The sequence below is a fragment of the Conger conger genome, chromosome 14 (assembly GCF_963514075.1).
Source record: "Conger conger chromosome 14, fConCon1.1, whole genome shotgun sequence".
In the NCBI taxonomy this organism is placed as follows: Eukaryota; Metazoa; Chordata; class Actinopteri; order Anguilliformes; family Congridae; genus Conger; species Conger conger.
This window is the reverse complement of record NC_083773.1, coordinates 5,067,161-5,079,785: the sequence shown is the minus strand read 5'-3', so window position 1 is coordinate 5,079,785 and position 12,625 is coordinate 5,067,161. Positions and strand designations below refer to the sequence as shown.

Below are 12,625 nucleotides of genomic sequence, written 5' to 3'. Positions count from 1 at the left end.
ATACCAGGCAGTTAAAGGATCAGCCCCTGTGTATATTCAATCCCTTATCAAGACCTATACACCAATAAGACCCCTCCGTTCTGCCACTTCGTGCCGTCTGGCGCCTCCCCCTCACCACACCTGCACTTCACGCTCACGACTGCTGTCTGTCCTGGTCCCACGGTGGTGGAATGACCTCCCGGTGAATGTCAGAACGGCAGAGTCTCTGACCTCCTTCAAGCGCAGACTGAAGACCCATCTCTTCAGGCTACACCTTTCCCTCCCCAACTCACAATCACTGTGATTAGCCTTAGACCGTAATGGCACTTATGTATAGATATCGTTACTTGTATAGGTATTGTTGTTTTTATTGGCTGTTGTTGTATTCTAGCTGCCAACAGTAGTATGCCAGTTTGAAAGTTGATTGTACTCTTCAAGGGTCTGAATTTCTGTATGTTTACACTATGACTCGGAACTGTACTGTCCTCTCACGTCTACTTTTGCACTTGTTCTTGTGATCGATTTGCACTTTGTTGTACGTCGCTCTGGATAAGAGCGTCTGCTAAATGCCACGTAATGTAATGTAATTAGTTTGTCTGCAGTGCTAATGGCTGTGTCGGTACACAGAATGCAACATGACACCACAACAGTTGGCCGACATGAGAACCCAGAGATATGAAGAACAGCAACTATGATACTGAAAATATGGACTGAAACAGAAAGGATTACCAGTGAGTGGAAACATTCGCAAATTGCATGTTCAAAATATCTGCTTACAAATAACTTTTTTCTTGTTGAAAACATCATTGCCTGGCCTGGATAAGATGCCAACAAAAGTCAGGTTTGAAAAACTGGCGATTTAGCCCACAATAAGTGATTACATTAAAATCACAAAAGGGCACCCCTCATGACACAAACATCCCACTGGATGAAACTGGCAATTAATCTAAATGATTTTCAAGGCGGCACTGAGCACGTTGGCGGTTTCTACCAACAAAAATGTAAGTGGGAAACCGATCTTTAGGCACAGTAAAGTCCATTCTCTTTCTCCACCACTGCAAAAGTAGTAACAGAAGAATGGGTGGGTGGGGGGTGTTACTGAAATGTAGGAAAGTATTTTAATGGGTCTGCCAAGTCGGAGTCCGCGGTGCGGCCGGAAGCGTCCCTGAACTGGAGCCGGGAGCAGTCTTGGCCAGAATCCCCTCGCAGCGCAGCAGTGTGTGAATTTGCGATAAAGTCCAGAAATTGCCTTGTAATTTCTGATAAGGCGCGTTTCCACTGCTCTGATTCAGACTTTGTCCTGGGTGCACAGGTAAGTGCACCACTGTTACCGTAATCAATCGTTGGCATTCATTGTCTGTTCTTTTCTTTAACTAATAATGGATGGTGGCTAAATTAACAGTCTGAACATGAACACACATGAACACACTGACAGCACATTTATAGTAGCCTACTAAAATGTAGAATATTAGTGCTCAATCTACTTTGTGGTAACACTGTATGCATCAAGAAATTAATTTTGGTGATCTAAAATATGCCAGACTTTTTAAACGGAGCCTCGGCAAATAATTATTCAGTAGTTCTTGTACGAATATTCTGCGCCCATTAATTGTGTAAAAAGGTTTTTTGGGCAGGATAGACTATTTTACCTCTTTGAATCAGTTCTCCGAATGTTAAGATTTCTGAGCTCACTGAAATAAAAAATGCATTTAAAATGATTAGAAAGCTCAGATTTCATTTTGTTTTCAAGGTCACTTAAATGTAATTGCAAACCATTTTAAATGTGTATTTGTCCGTGATTCGTCATTCATAACCTAATTATCGCCTTCTTCGATCATATGCTCATGGTTTCAATTAAAATATCCATCCATCCATCCATTATCTGAACCCGCTTATCCCGATCAGGGTCACAGGGGGGCTGGAGCCTATCCCAGCATACATTGGGCGAAAGGCAGGAATACACCCTGGACAGGTCGCCAGTCCATCGCAGGGCACACGCACCATTCACTCACACACTCATGCCTACGGGCAATTTAGACTCTCCAATCGGCCTAACGTGCATGTCTTTGGACTGTGGGAGGAAACCGGAGTACCCGGAGGAAACCCACGCAGACACGGGGAGAACATGCAAACTCCGCACAGAGAGGCCCCGGCCGACGGGGATTCGAACCCAGGACCTCCTTGCTGTGAGGCGGCAGTGCTACCCACTGCACCATCCGTGCCGCCCTCAATTAAAATATGATTATGCTTATTAAACATATTAATATGTTTCCTGCGAATAGTCTAACGTTATTTTAATCAGTAAATACTGCAAAATGAACACAAGGACCTTCGTATACCAGTTGAATTTAGTTTGACTTTATTTCTAGGTAGGTACAGCTTTTGGGCAGGTACGTACAGCTTTGGGGCAGGTACGTACAGCTTTGCGGCAGGGAGGTACAGCTTTGGGGCAGGGAGGTATAACATTGGGAAGGGAGGGACAGCTTTGGGGCAGGTACGTACAGATTTTGGGCAGGTAGGTACAGCTTTGGGGCAGGTAGGTACAGTTTTGGGGCAGGGAGGTACAGCTTTTAGGCACGTACGTACAGCTTTGGGGCAGGTACATACAGATTTTGGGCAGGTACGTACAGCTTTGGGGCAGGGACGTATTTGAGCCAGATTTGGGCCAGGGCCAGGTATGCACAGATTTGGGGCAGGTAGGTACAGCTTTGGGACAGGGAGGTACAGCTTTGGGGCAGGGAGGTATAAGATTCGGTTAGGAGGTATAGCTTTGGGGCAGGTAAGGACAGCTTAGGGGCAGGGAGGTACAGCTTTGGGGCAGGGAGGTACAGCTTTGGGGCAGGGACATACAGATTTGGGCCAGGTATGCACAGATTTGGGGCAGGTAGGTACAGCTTTGGGGCAGGGACATACAGCTTTGGGGCAGGTACGTACAGCTTTGGGGCAGGGAGGTATAACATTGGGTAGGGAGGTACAGCTTTGGGGCAGGTACGTACAGCTTTGGGGCAGGGAGGTACAGCTTTGGGGCAGGGAGGTATAACATTGGGTAGGGAGGTACAGCTTTGGGGCAGGGACATACAGATTTGGGCCAGGTATGCACAGATTTGGGGCAGGTAGGTACAGCTTTGGGGCAGGGACGTACAGCTTTGGGGCAGGTACGTACACAGCTTTGGGGCAAGGAGGTAAAGCTTTGGGGCAGGGAGGTATAACATTGGGTAGGGAGGTACAGTTTTGGGGCAGGTACGTACAGATTTTGGGCAGGTAGGTACAGCTTTGGGGCAGGGATGTACAGCTTTGGGGCAGGGACGTACAGCTTTGGGGCAGGGAGGTACAGCTTTGGGGCAGGGAGGTACAGCTTTGGGGCTGGGACGTACAGCTTTGGGGCAGGGAGGTACAGCTTTGGGGCAGGTACGTACAGCTTAGGGGCAGGGAGGTACAGCTTTGGGGCAGGTACGTACAGCTTTGGGGCAGGGAGGTACAGCTTTTGGGCAGGTACGTACAGCTTTGGGGCAGGTACGTACAGATTTTTGGCAGGGACGTACAGCTTTGGAGCAGGGAAGTACAGCTTTGGGGCAGGGACGTACAGATTTTGGGCAGGTACATACAGCTTAGGGGCAGGGAGGTACAGATTTGGGCCAGGTATGCACAGATTTGGGGCAGGTAGGTACAGCATTGGGGCAGGGACATACAGCTTTGGGGCAGGTACGTACAGCTTTGGGGCAGGGAGGTATAACATTGGGTAGGGAGGTACAGCTTTGGGGCAGGTACGTACAGCTTTGGGGCAGGTAGGTACAGCTTTGGGGCAGGGAGGTATAACATTGGGTAGGGAGGTACAGCTTTGGGGCAGATACGTACAGCTTTGGGGCAGGTAGGTACAGCTTTGGGGCAGGGAGGTATAACATTGGGTAGGGAGGTACAGCTTTGGGGCAGATACGTACAGCTTAGGGGCAGGGAGGTACAGCTTTGGGGCAGGGAGGTACAGCTTTGGGGCAGGTACGTACAGCTTTGGGGCAGGGAGGTACAGCTTTGGGGCAGGGAGGTATAACATTGGGTAGGGAGGTACAGCCTTGGGCAGGTACGTACAGCTTAGGGGCAGGGAGGTACAGCTTTGGGGCAGGGATGTACAGCTTTGGGGCAGGGACGTACAGCTTTGGGGCAGGTACGTACAGCTTTGGGGCAGGGAGGTACAGCTTTGGGGCAGGGATGTACAGCTTTGGGGCAGGGACGTACAGCTTTGGGGCAGGTACGTACAGCTTTGGGGCAGGGAGGTACAGCTTTGGGGCAGGGAGGTAGAACATTGGGTAGGGAGGTACAGCTTTGGGGCAGGGAGGTATAACATTGGGTAGGGAGGTACAGCTTTGGGGCAGGGATGTACAGCTTTGGGGCAGGGAGGTACAGCTTTGGGGCAGGGAGGTATAATATTGGGAAGGGAGGTACAGCTTTGGGGCAGGTACGTACAGATTTTGGGCAGGTACGTACAGCTTTAGGGCAGGTAGGTAGAGATTTGGGGCAGGGAGGTACAGCTTTGGGGCAGGGAGGTATAACATTGGGTTGGGAGGTACAGCTTTGGGGCAGGTACGTACAGCTTTGGGGAAGGGAGGTACAGCTTTGGGGCAGGGAGGTATAACATTGGGTAGGTACAGCTTTGGGGCAGGTACGTACAGATTTTGGACAGGTACGTACAGCTTAGGGGCAGGGAGGTACAGCTTTGGGGCAGGTACGTACAGCTTTGGGGCAGGGATGTACAGCTTTGGGGCAGGGAGGTAGAACATTGGGTAGGGAGGTAAAGCTTTGGGGCAGGGAGGTATAACATTGGGTTGGGAGGTACAGCTTTGGGGCAGGTACGTACAGCTTTGGGGCAGGGAGGTACAGCTTTGGGGCAGGTACGTACAGCTTTGGGGCAGGGAGGTACAGCTTTTGGTCAGGTAGGTACAGCTTTTTGGCAGGGACTTACAGCTTTGGGGCAGGGAGGTAAAGCTTTGGGGCAGGGAGGTATAACATTGGGTTGGGAGGTACAGCTTTGGGGCAGGTAGGTACAGCTTAGGGGCAGGGAGGTACAGCTTTGGGGCAGGTACGTACAGATTTTTGGCAGGGACGTACAGCTTTGGGGCAGGGAGGTACAGATTTGGGCCAGGTATGCACAGATTTGGGGCAGGTAGGTACAGCATTGGGGCAGGGACATACAGCTTTGGGGCAGGTACGTACAGCTTTGGGGCAGGGAGGTATAACATTGGGTAGGGAGGTACAGCTTTGGGGCAGGTACGTACAGCTTTGGGGCAGGGAGGTACAGCTTTGGGGCAGGGAGGTATAACATTGGGTAGGGAGGTACAGCTTTGGGGCAGGTACGTACAGCTTAGGGGCAGGGAGGTACAGCTTTGGGGCAGGGAGGTACAGCTTTGGGGCAGGTACGTACAGCTTTGGGGCAGGGAGGTACAGCTTTGGGGCAGGGAGGTATAACATTGGGTAGGGTGGTACAGCCTTGGGCAGGTACGTACAGCTTAGGGGCAGGGAGGTACAGCTTTGGGGCAGGTACGTACAGCTTTGGGGCAGGGAGGTACAGCTTTGGGGCAGGTACGTACAGCTTTGGGGCAGGGAGGTACAGCTTTGGGGCAGGGATGTACAGCTTTGGGGCAGGGACGTACAGCTTTGGGGCAGGGAGGTACAGCTTTGGAGCAGGTACGTACAGCTTTGGGGCAGGGAGGTACAGCTTTGGGGCAGGGAGGTAGAACATTGGGTAGGGAGGTACAGCTTTGGGGCAGGGAGGTATAACATTGGGTAGGGAGGTACAGATTTTGGGCAGGTACGTACAGCTTTGGGGCAGGGAGGTACAGCTTTGGGGCAGGGAGGTATAACATTGGGTAGGGAGGTACAGCTTTGGGGCAGGGATGTACAGCTTTGGGGCAGGGAGGTACAGCTTTGGGGCAGGGAGGTATAATATTGGGAAGGGAGGTACAGCTTTGGGGCAGGTACGTACAGATTTTGGGCAGGTACGTACAGCTTTAGGGCAGGTAGGTAGAGATTTGGGGCAGGGAGGTACAGCTTTGGGGCAGGGAGGTATAACATTGGGTTGGGAGGTACAGCTTTGGGGCAGGTACGTACAGCTTAGGGGCAGGGAGGTACAGCTTTGGGGCAGGGAGGTACAGCTTTGGGGCAGGGAGGTACAGCTTTGGGGCAGGGAGGTATAACATTGGGTAGGGAGGTACAGCTTTGGGGCAGGTACGTACAGATTTTGGGCAGGTACGTACAGCTTTGGGGCAGGTAGGTACAGCTTTGGGGCAGGGACGTACAGCTTTGGGGCAGGTAGGTACAGCTTTGGGGCAGGGATGTACAGATTTGGGGCAGGGAGGTACAGCTTTGGGGCAGGGAGGTAGAACATTGGGTTGGGAGGTACAGCTTTGGGGCAGGTACGTACAGATTAGGGGCAGGGAGGTACAGCTTTGGGGCAGGTACATACAGCTTTGGGGAAGGGAGGTACAGCTTTGGGGCAGGGAGGTATAACATTGGGTAGGTACAGCTTTGGGGCAGGTACGTACAGATTTTGGACAGGTACGTACAGCTTAGGGGCAGGGAGGTACAGCTTTGGGGCAGGTACGTACAGCTTTGGGGCAGGGATGTACAGCTTTGGGGCAGGGAGGTAGAACATTGGGTAGGGAGGTAAAGCTTTGGGGCAGGGAGGTATAACATTGGGTTGGGAGGTACAGCTTTGGGGCAGGTACGTACAGCTTAGGGGCAGGGAGGTATAACATTGGGTAGGGAGGTACATCTTTGGGGCAGGGACGTACAGCTTTGGGGCAGGTACGTACAGCTTTGGGGCAGGGACGTACAGCTTTGGGGCAGGGAGGTACAACATTGGGTAGGGAGGTACAGCTTTGGGGCAGGTACGTACAGCTTTGGGGCAGGGAGGTACAGTTTTTGGGCAGGTACGTACAGCTTTGGGGCAGGGAGGTAAAACATTGGGTCAGGAGGTACAGCTTTGGGGCAGGGACATACAGATTTGGGCCAGGTATGCACAGGTTTGGGGCAGGTAGGTACAGCTTTGGGGCAGGGAGGTACAGCTTTGGGGCAGGTACGTACAGATTTTGGACAGGTACGTACAGCTTTGGGGCAGGTAGGTACAGCTTTGGGGCAGGGATGTACAGCTTTGGGGCAGGGAGGTACAGCTTTGGGGCAGGGAGGTATAATATTGGGAAGGGAGGTACAGCTTTGGGGCAGGTACGTACAGATTTTGGGCAGGTACGTACAGCTTTAGGGCAGGTAGGTAGAGATTTGGGGCAGGGAGGTACAGCTTTGGGGCAGGGAGGTACAGCTTTGGGGCAGGGAGGTATAACATTGGGTAGGGAGGTACAGCTTTGGGGCAGGTACGTACAGATTTTGGGCAGGTACGTACAGCTTTGGGGCAGGTAGGTACAGCTTTGGGGCAGGGACGTACAGCTTTGGGGCAGGTAGGTACAGCTTTGGGGCAGGGATGTACAGATTTGGGGCAGGGAGGTACAGCTTTGGGGCAGGGAGGTAGAACATTGGGTTGGGAGGTACAGCTTTGGGGCAGGTACGTACAGATTAGTGGCAGGGAGGTACAGCTTTGGGGCAGGTACGTACATCTTAGGGGCAGGGAGGTACAGCTTTGGGGCAGGGAGGTATAACATTGGGTAGGGAGGTACAGCTTTGGGGCAGGTACGTACAGATTTTGGGCAGGTACGTACAGCTTTGGGGCAGGGAGGTACAGCTTTGGGGCAGGGAGGTATAACATTGGGTAGGGAGGTACAGCTTTGGGCAGGTACGTACAGCTTAGGGGCAGGGAAGTATAACATTGGGTAGGGAGGTACATCTTTGGGGCAGGTACGTACAGCTTTGGGGCAGGTACGTACAGCTTTGGGGCAGGGACGTACAGCTTTGGGGCAGGGAGGTACAACTTTGGGGCAGGGAGGTATAACATTGGGTAGGGAGGTACAGCTTTGGGGCAGGTACGTACAGATTTTGGGCAGGTACGTACAGCTTAGGGGCAGGGAGGTACAGCTTTGGGGCAGGTACGTACAGCTTTGGGGCAGGGAGGTACAGCTTTGGGGCAGGGAGGTATAACATTGGGTAGGGAGGTACAGCTTTGGGGCAGGTACGTACAGATTTTGGGCAGGTACGTACAGCTTAGGGGCAGGAAGGTACAGCTTTGGGGCAGGTACGTACAGCTTTGGGGCAGGGAGGTACAGCTTTGGGGCAGGGAGGTATAACATTGGGTAGGGAGGTACAGCTGTTGGGCTGGGAGGTATAACATTGGGTAGGGAGGTACAGCTTTGGGGCAGGTACATACAGATTTTGGGCAGGTACGTACAGCTTAGGGGCAGGGAGGTACAGCTTTGGGGCAGGTACGTACAGATTTTGGGCAGGTACGTACAGCTTAGGGGCAGGGAGGTACAGCTTTGGGGCAGGTACGTACAGATTTTGGGCAGGTACGTACAGCTTAGGGGCAGGGAGGTACAGCTTTGGGGCAGGTACGTACAGCTTTGGGGCAGGGAGGTACAGCTTTGGGGCAGGTACGTACAGCTTTGGGGCAGGGAGGTACAGCTTTGGGGCAGGTAGGTACAGCTTTTGGGCAGGGACGTACAGCTTTGGGGCAGGTACGTAAAGCTTTGGTGCAGGGAGGTACAGCTTTGGGGCAGGGAGGTATAACATTGGGTAGGGAGGTACAGCTTTGGGGCAGGTACGTACAGATTTTGGGCAGGTACGTACAGCTTTTGGGTAGGTACGTACAGCTTTGGGGCAGGGAGGTACAGCTTTTGGGCAGGTACGTACAGATTTTGGGCAGGTACGTACAGCTTTTGGGTAGGTACGTACAGCTTTGGGGCAGGGAGGTACAGCTTTGGGGCAGGGAGGTATAACATTGGGCAGGTACGTACAGATTTGGCGCAGGTACGTACAGATTTTGGGCAGGTACGTATAGCTGTGGGGCAGGTAGGTACAGATTTTGGGCAGGGACGTACAGCTTTGGGGCAGGGAGGTATAACATTTGGTAGGGAGGTACAGCTTTGGGGCAGGGACCTACAGATTTGGGGCAGGTACGTACAGCTGTGGGGCAGGTAGGTACAGATTTTGGGCAGGGACATACAGCTTTGGGGCAGGGAGGTATAACATTTGGAAGGGAGGTACAGATTAGGGGCAGGTAGGTCCAGCTGTGGGGCAGAAGGGGCAGGGAGGTCCAGGTTTGGGGCAGGTACGTACAGCTGTGGGGCAGGTAGGAACAGCTTAGGGGCAGGGAGGTCCAGCTGTGGGGCAGAAGGGGCAGGTAGGTCCAGGTATGGGGCCGGGAGGTCCAGTGCTAGTGTTTTGGGTTAATACTCTTCCTCTCCTTCCTCCCGCTCGTACTCCACAAAATCAGTGGCCACCTCCTCGTAGTCCTTCTCCAGGGCGGCCAGGTCCTCCCGCGCCTCGGCGAACTCCCCCTCCTCCATGCCCTCCCCCACGTACCAGTGCACGAAGGCGCGCTTGGCGAACATCAGGTCGAACTTGTGGTCCAGGCGGGCCCAGGCCTCGGCGATGGCCGTGGTGTTGCTCAGCATGCACACGGCCCGCTGCACCTTGGCCAGGTCGCCCCCGGGAACCGTGGTGGGCGGCTGGTAGTTCATCCCAACCTGAGAGAGAGGCAGCACATTGAACGGCCAAATATGTCACTGTTTCGGCTTCAAATACTTTTGTGTGCTCGGTTGACCTCGCCTGGTGCAACTGAGGCGACCTAGGGGGCCAGAAGGCGGGGGTTTCTCTTCTTGAGAGTATTCCATAGGTTCCAGTACACACGAAAGAAAGACAGACAGACGGACGGAAAGACAGAGACAGACAGACGACTCGCCTTGAAGCCGGTGGGGCACCAGTCCACAAACTGCACGATGCGCTTGGTTTTGATGCTGCTGATGGCGTCGTTGACGTCTTTGTGCACCACGTCGCCGCGGTACAGCAGGCAGCAGGCCATGTACTTCCCGTGGCGCGGGTCGCACTTCACCATCTGATTGGCCGGGTGGAAGCAGGAGTTGGTGATCTCGGCCACGTTCATCTGCTCGTGGTAGGCCTTCTCGGCGGAGATTATGGGCGCGTAGGCGACCAGGGGGAAGTGGATGCGGGGGTAGGGCACCAGGTTGGTCTGGAACTCCGTCAGGTCCACGTTCAGCGCCCCGTCGAAGCGCAGCGAGGCGGTGATGGAGGAGACGATCTGGGCCACGAGCCGGTTCAGGTTGGTGTAGGTGGGGCGCTCGACGTCCAGGTTGCGCTGGTAGATGTCGTAGATGGCCTCGTTGTCGACCATGAAGGCGCAGTCGGAGTGCTCCAGGGTGCTGTGGGTGGTCAGGATGGAGTTGTAGGGCTCCACCACGGCCGTGGACACCTGGGGCGCCGGGTAGATGGAGAACTCCAGCTTGGACTTCCTGCTGTACTCCACGGACATGCGCTCCATCAGTAGAGAGGTGAAGCCGGAACCAGTTCCCCCGCCAAAGCTGCGGAAGATCATGAATGCCTGACGACCACAGGTCTGCTCGGTCTGAGAAAAAGGAAAAACAACACCAGCGTTTTATCTCGGTTTCCGTTTCAGCAGAAAAGGTATTTCTCCCAAAAAAAGTCCTACATTATTCAGTCTCCCTCCCTCCCTCTTGCTCAACAAGAAACTTTCTTGTTGTTTTTTTGTTGGTGATTTGACTCGGTATGACTAATCTGATTTTACACTACGGCCCTTCTTTGACGTTTAGTTAATTCAAGGGTTTTTTAAGTCATAGTCAATCCCCAAATGATTGCGTGTGCTCCCGTTTGTTTTGACAGGTAGTATATCACCGCACAACCGGAACGGAACGACTGCACGTCGTCACTATTCAGCGATTGTGAAGTATATGCGGTGTGTCGGAGACGCAAAACGGCTAATATCACTCACCAGTTTACGGATGCGCTCGAGGACTACGTCGATGAGCTCTGTCCCGACCGTATAGTGTCCTCGCGCGTAGTTGTTGGCTGCATCTTCCTTGCCCGAGATGAGGTGATCGGGGTGGTACAATCGCCGATAACTTCCATTCCTGACTTCATCTGTCAACGAAAAAAATATGAACTTGCAATCACAACTTTTTAAGACGTGAAAATTTACATTTCTGAGGACTGACTTTTCAGCCCATTTGAATTTTAAGTTCCGTTCCGAATTTAAGACTATAGACTATAGACAGTATATTTAACGTTCGAGCTAACGTTACACTAATAGCAATAATACTAATAATAATAATAATAATAATAATAATAATAATAATAATAATAAGCACTAACGCAATTTAACGTTAGTTAATTCCTGTGAGATTTAGAGTGACCAGCTAAATGGTACATACCCACGACTGTGGGCTCTAGGTCCACGAAAATAGCCCTGGGGACATGCTTTCCAGCCTGCGTCTCGATGAAGAACGTTTTGGAGGAATCGTCCGATCTGCCAGCCACGGCCTCGCCCGGTATGGTTCCATCGGCCTGAATGCCGTGTTCCAGGCAGTAGAGCTCCCAGCAACTATTACCGATCTGCACTCCTGCCTGACCGATGTGAATGGATATACACTCACTCTGCAAAACACACACGTGGTGGATGAAACAGACGGGGATGGCCAACTCCAGTCCTGGTGCGCGGGAAAATGGGCAATCATTTTGCCGAAATCCAGAAGCAGATTCGGTCCGCCTTGCTTATGTCAATTTCTAGCTAACTTTACAATACTTCTGTCGTGTCCGCGATATGTGGTCACGTAAACCTGTCGGCAGAGCTACCGGTAAGTGTTAACTTACTCGCGAGATGCAACAAAATTAACTTACAGGTTGAAATAAAACCCCCCTAAGTTTAAAGGGCGCTTACCATTTCCTCGCTGACATCTCTTCCAAATAAACAGTGTGCTGGAAATAAGTTCTGTGACTAAACTTTTCGTTCCTGTTGCTTAAATACATATTTTCTGCATTCGAAATACCTCACAGCACTCGAATTATGAAATCACTGCGATTGGTTAGACAGGACAGAATCTTCATGAACTCATCATAATAGACCAGACACGTCACAGCCATAGCCACGACCCTTCTTGGGGGTAAGAATTACATTCCGTGAATAGGATATTTTATAGGATATTTTTTATTTTATGTCGGATTTTGCTATGTCTTTTGACAACAAAATCCGATGATTTTTAACATGTCCGACAAGGTGAAAGTATTTTGAGTATTTCAGTCCCATTGACATTTTTACGATGAGCACTTTTTGAGAACGATTGCTTTGTTTGACACCTGTGCCAGTCTCTAACGTTAGATAGCTAGCTAGCCCCGTGTCTTGTATATAATTTGTATAGATCAAATTAATTTATAGATAGAAAGAAAGAACCAAGCGAACCAATCCACTTATACAATTATATATATATACAAACCTGTAAATGTCTGCTAGGCCTATATACTATCCAATATGTGTATTAATAAATAATCCAACCTGTCAGACCTGTCTTGTAATTTATTAGCTATAAGTGATTTCATACATATTCATACAATTTAATTAATTTAATTATTATATTATATTATATTATTATTATTATATTATTATTATTATATATATATATATACACACATTTCAATAGTAAAGCCTGGAAACTGATGAGATTTGTGTCATGGACAGAACCAT

The 12,625-nt window shown here is 51.3% G+C and overlaps 1 protein-coding gene across 1 annotated transcript; it reads right to left on the bottom strand.

The window, feature by feature from the left end:
- Window positions 1-9,299: 9,299 nt before the first annotated feature.
- Window positions 9,300-12,027, bottom strand: LOC133110082 (tubulin alpha-1B chain-like). Its single transcript, XM_061219957.1, has 5 exons — window positions 12,022-12,027; window positions 11,319-11,541; window positions 10,880-11,028; window positions 9,815-10,495; window positions 9,300-9,599 (listed from the first exon to the last, which is right to left on the bottom strand). Exons 1-5 carry the CDS (start codon window positions 12,025-12,027, stop codon window positions 9,300-9,302), a joined length of 1,359 nt encoding a protein of 452 aa, XP_061075941.1.
- Between the last annotated feature and the right edge of the window lie 598 nt (window positions 12,028-12,625).

Excerpts from the sequence above, each read along its gene's own strand:
- LOC133110082 (XM_061219957.1), bottom strand. Across the intron at positions 11,029-11,318 it reads CCTAGAGCCCACAGTCGTGG|ATGAAGTCAGGAATGGAAGT; the intron begins GTATGTACCATT and ends TTTCGTTGACAG. Across the intron at positions 9,600-9,814 it reads GGTGCCCCACCGGCTTCAAG|GTTGGGATGAACTACCAGCC; the intron begins GCGAGTCGTCTG and ends CCTCTCTCTCAG.